The sequence below is a fragment of the Carlito syrichta genome, unplaced genomic scaffold (assembly GCF_000164805.1).
Source record: "Carlito syrichta isolate Samal-C Ts95f unplaced genomic scaffold, Tarsius_syrichta-2.0.1 Scaffold316369, whole genome shotgun sequence".
NCBI classification, from domain to species: domain Eukaryota; kingdom Metazoa; phylum Chordata; class Mammalia; order Primates; family Tarsiidae; genus Carlito; species Carlito syrichta.
Genome location: NW_007260465.1, coordinates 55,468 through 58,849, shown reverse-complemented (window position 1 = coordinate 58,849; position 3,382 = coordinate 55,468). Strand labels below are relative to the sequence as shown.

The 3,382-nt window shown below is 60.9% G+C and overlaps 1 protein-coding gene across 1 annotated transcript; it reads right to left on the bottom strand.

The window, feature by feature from the left end:
• Nucleotides 1-2,133: 2,133 nt before the first annotated feature.
• Nucleotides 2,134-2,605, bottom strand: PPY (pancreatic polypeptide). The gene is made up of 2 exons (XM_008074208.1): nucleotides 2,415-2,605; nucleotides 2,134-2,206 (listed from the first exon to the last, which is right to left on the bottom strand). Exons 1-2 carry the CDS (start codon nucleotides 2,603-2,605, stop codon nucleotides 2,134-2,136), a joined length of 264 nt encoding a protein of 87 aa, XP_008072399.1.
• Nucleotides 2,606-3,382: the final 777 nt, after the last annotated feature.

Sequence of the window (3,382 nt, the reverse complement as noted above, 5' to 3'; positions counted from 1 at the left end):
GGGGACCCTGGTGTTCCCACTGTGGGATAAAAGACCTCAACGGAGGGGGGGCTTCCCTGCCTCTCAAAACCCATTCAACTCCCACCTCACCCACGGACACCACCACCAAGGTGGCGGCTCTAATCCGGGAGAGCAGAGATGAGACACCTATAACCTCAAAGAAGGGGCTTTAGGTGGACACACCCCCCTTCTCCACGGGCCCAAGTCCAATCCCAGCCTGGGCTGTCAGTGCCCGCAAAGGAACAACAGGTGCGCCTGCCTCCTGGCTTCTCAGTCCCTCTGCTGGTGAGCAGAACAAGGGGAGGGGTGGGGCCTAGCCAGAGCCTGTCCCTGGGAAACTGGGTGTGAGGGTGACACTCTTCTGTGGGGATCCCCACGGCCATCAGAGAGGCCTGGGCAGAGGCAGAGGTCTCTCTGTGATCCAGCCCTCACACCCAGGTGCACCTTCAGCGAGGTCCTCACTCCTGCCTTGGGAAGCAGGCATGCCTAAGCAACCCGGGAAGGTGCTTGGACTTCAGGCTCTGCATGCAAACTCGAACTCTGTTCCCTGAAACCAGCTCTACAGCCAGACATCCCGTGGACTGAAGAATCCCCCTGAGCCAGAAAACAACTTCCTCTAGAAGCCCTTGCCTTTCAGTGTCTGGTTCCACTTCTGGATCATTTGTACAAGGATTTTAGTGTCATTGTCACGGGGTCAGTGTGAGGTGCTGAGCCCAGAAAAGTCCCCCTCATCCGTCAAACCACAGACCCCATCCCTGCAGGCCGAGCTTGTTGGGGAGGCAGGAGAAGTCATTCCTGGGACCAGAATGGTTCCAATTCTCACTTCTCTCCTTCACACACACACACACACACACACACACCCTCCTTTTCAGGGTGCCTAGGAAAGGCAGGACAGGCCACTGGGACTCCTCAGGGCAGGCCCCGAGGCAGGATCCTGGTCCTCACCCTCCCAGAGCTGGAGCATGAAGCCCACAGCTGGACTCGTCATGTGGCTGGAATTCTCACCTCATCTAACCCCTTCCCTCCTGCCGCAACTTGAACACCTCTAGTGCCCAGGAGTTCACTACCTCTCATGACAGCCCAGTCTCTCCAAGTTTCTGGAGGGCAGATATGAGGCTGCCAATCCAGCATGACTTCCTTGGCACCACAGTTATCCACCTGGGCTGGGCTGGTACTCATGCCCCTGTGCCCAGGACTTTTTTTTTTTTTGTAAGACAAGGTCAAGCTGTGTTATCCAGACTGGAGTGCCATGGCGAGATCATAGCTCACTGCAGCTGTGACCTCCTGGGCTCAAGCCATCCTCCCACCTCAGCCTCGGTAGCCGGGATTACAGACAAGTTCCCACCACATCCGGTTATTGTATTTTATTTATTTGTAGAGACAGGGTCTCACTGTGTTGCCCAAGCTGGTCTTGAACTCCTGGCCTCAAGCGATCCTCCCACCCCAGCCTCCCAAAGCACTGGGATTACAGGCCCCAGGACACTTTGGTATAAATTAGTACTACCGCTGAGGCTCCAGGAAAGCATCAGTGAGGGGTTCGTTTGGGGGCAGGGTTATCTTTGGCCTGTGATCGGGAAGGTCTGGAGGTGGCTGAAGCAGGAAGCTTCAAGTTCCAGGCGACCTCTCAGACTTGCTGAACGACTGCAGGGGAGCCCCTGCCTTCCTTCGGGCCACCTGTCCCTCTGTGGAGGGCAGAGCGTGCTCTGGGTGGCTCTGAGGCCTATAGACGCTCTGGATCACTGACGACAGCCCCTTCCCCGCCTCCTTCCCCACCTCCTTCTCTTCTGTGTGTTTGGCCTGCTCCTGTCCCCACTGGGGCCCCCAGAGACACAGAGAGAAACTGTGACTTTGACTTGCTTTATTGAGCCTGTGTGGAGCGCGGGCGGGAGCTGTCCAGAGCCAGGGGTGCGGAGGGAGGCGGGCTGGCGCCGCCCTGGAGGCCAGGAGGCAGCACTACAGGTCCTTGGGGCCGAGCTCCCTGTGGGGACAGGGCGCCACACTGCCATGTGGGGACAGGGCTCGTCCCTCCGTGGGCCTCAGGCCAGCCCTGGGTCCTGTTCTCCCTCCCCCGCCCCACTCCTTCTCAGGTTCTGATTCAGCTCCCCCATGTCGGCCCCAGGCAGGACACCAAACTCACCTGGGGGCAGCTGCGTGCGGGGACCCCCACTCCAAGAAGGCCATGTCCTCTCTGTCTCTCTTCCCATACCTGGGAGGGAAGAGGCATCTGGGGTGAGCACTGTACCAGAGCACTGAGACCCCCTGCCCTCAGGCACCGTCCTGTGGGGGTGCCTGGTCAAGATGCTCTGTTCTTCCAAGAGTGGCGTGGATGGGACTGAGGCTGGGACCGGGGTGTGGCCAGGAATGCGGAGTGGGCCCAGGGTCCCCAGGACTGGGTCTCCCCCCTCTACACGCACCTGGGTCTCGTCAGCATGTTAATGTATCTGCGGAGCTCGGCCGCGTACTGGGCCATCTGCTCTGGCGTGGCGTCGTCCCCTGGGTACACCGGCTCCAGTGGGGCCCCCCGGGCACCTGGCGGTGGCCACAGCAGCAGAGCCACACAGGTGGACAGCAGCAGCAGGGACAGGCAGCCGTGCACCGCAGCCATCTGAGGAGCAAGGAGTCCTCCTGGGCCCGGGAAGTGGGGCCCACCTGACCAGCCCTCAGCCCATCACCCATCTCTCCAAGCCTGGAGACAAGGGGCAGAGCAGTGGCCACTCAGAGCTGACAACGAACCTCCTAGACACTGCTCTGGAGGGCACAGAAGACCTCAACTAGTGTGCAGCCCAGCAGGACTCGGACATCCTGGGTTTGGCAGCTCCGAGGAGGTAGGAGTGGGATGGGGCTTCGAGGGAAGGGGCCAATGGGAAGTAGCCCCCCAGCCACGGATGGGGGCCACAGAGTGAGCTTGAGAGCAAAGGACTGAAATCTATGGCCTGGCGGATCTGGCCTCCCTGCCCAGGTAGAGGCGCAGATGTGAGTCCTGAAGAGGACATTGCTGTCCTGTCACCCTGTGAAGACTGGCACAGGCGCCACAGGGATCCCGGCACATGAGGTCCCGGTCACACGTTCCAGTTCACAGCCACACACACAGGTGCACACCCCGTCAGCAGAGGGTCTTCTGGAGGCAGAGCGAGACCCACGCAGGACTTCAGGCCTCTGGGGCAGCAACCTGCCAGGCACCTGTTCCCTCCCTGTGCCCCTGCCCCAAGGAGGCCCCAGAGCCCAGGGCAGGCTGAGCCCACTTACCCTGAGTCCAGAGTGGCGGGCACTGGACCGAGTGGGCACTGCCTCAGGCCGGATGGGCACCCCCCTGGCCCTGCCCCTTTATAGCTCCCAGCCCCCCAGAGTCCCCGCCTCCTGTCACAGCTCTCCCTCTCTGCTC

Coding starts and splice junctions, on each gene's coding strand:
- PPY (XM_008074208.1), bottom strand. CDS start 2,605: ATGGCTGCGGTGCACGGCTGCCTGTCCCTGCTGCTGCTGTCCACCTGT. Junction 2,207..2,414: donor AACATGCTGACGAGACCCAG/GTGCGTGTAGAG, acceptor CTTCCCTCCCAG/GTATGGGAAGAGAGACAGAG.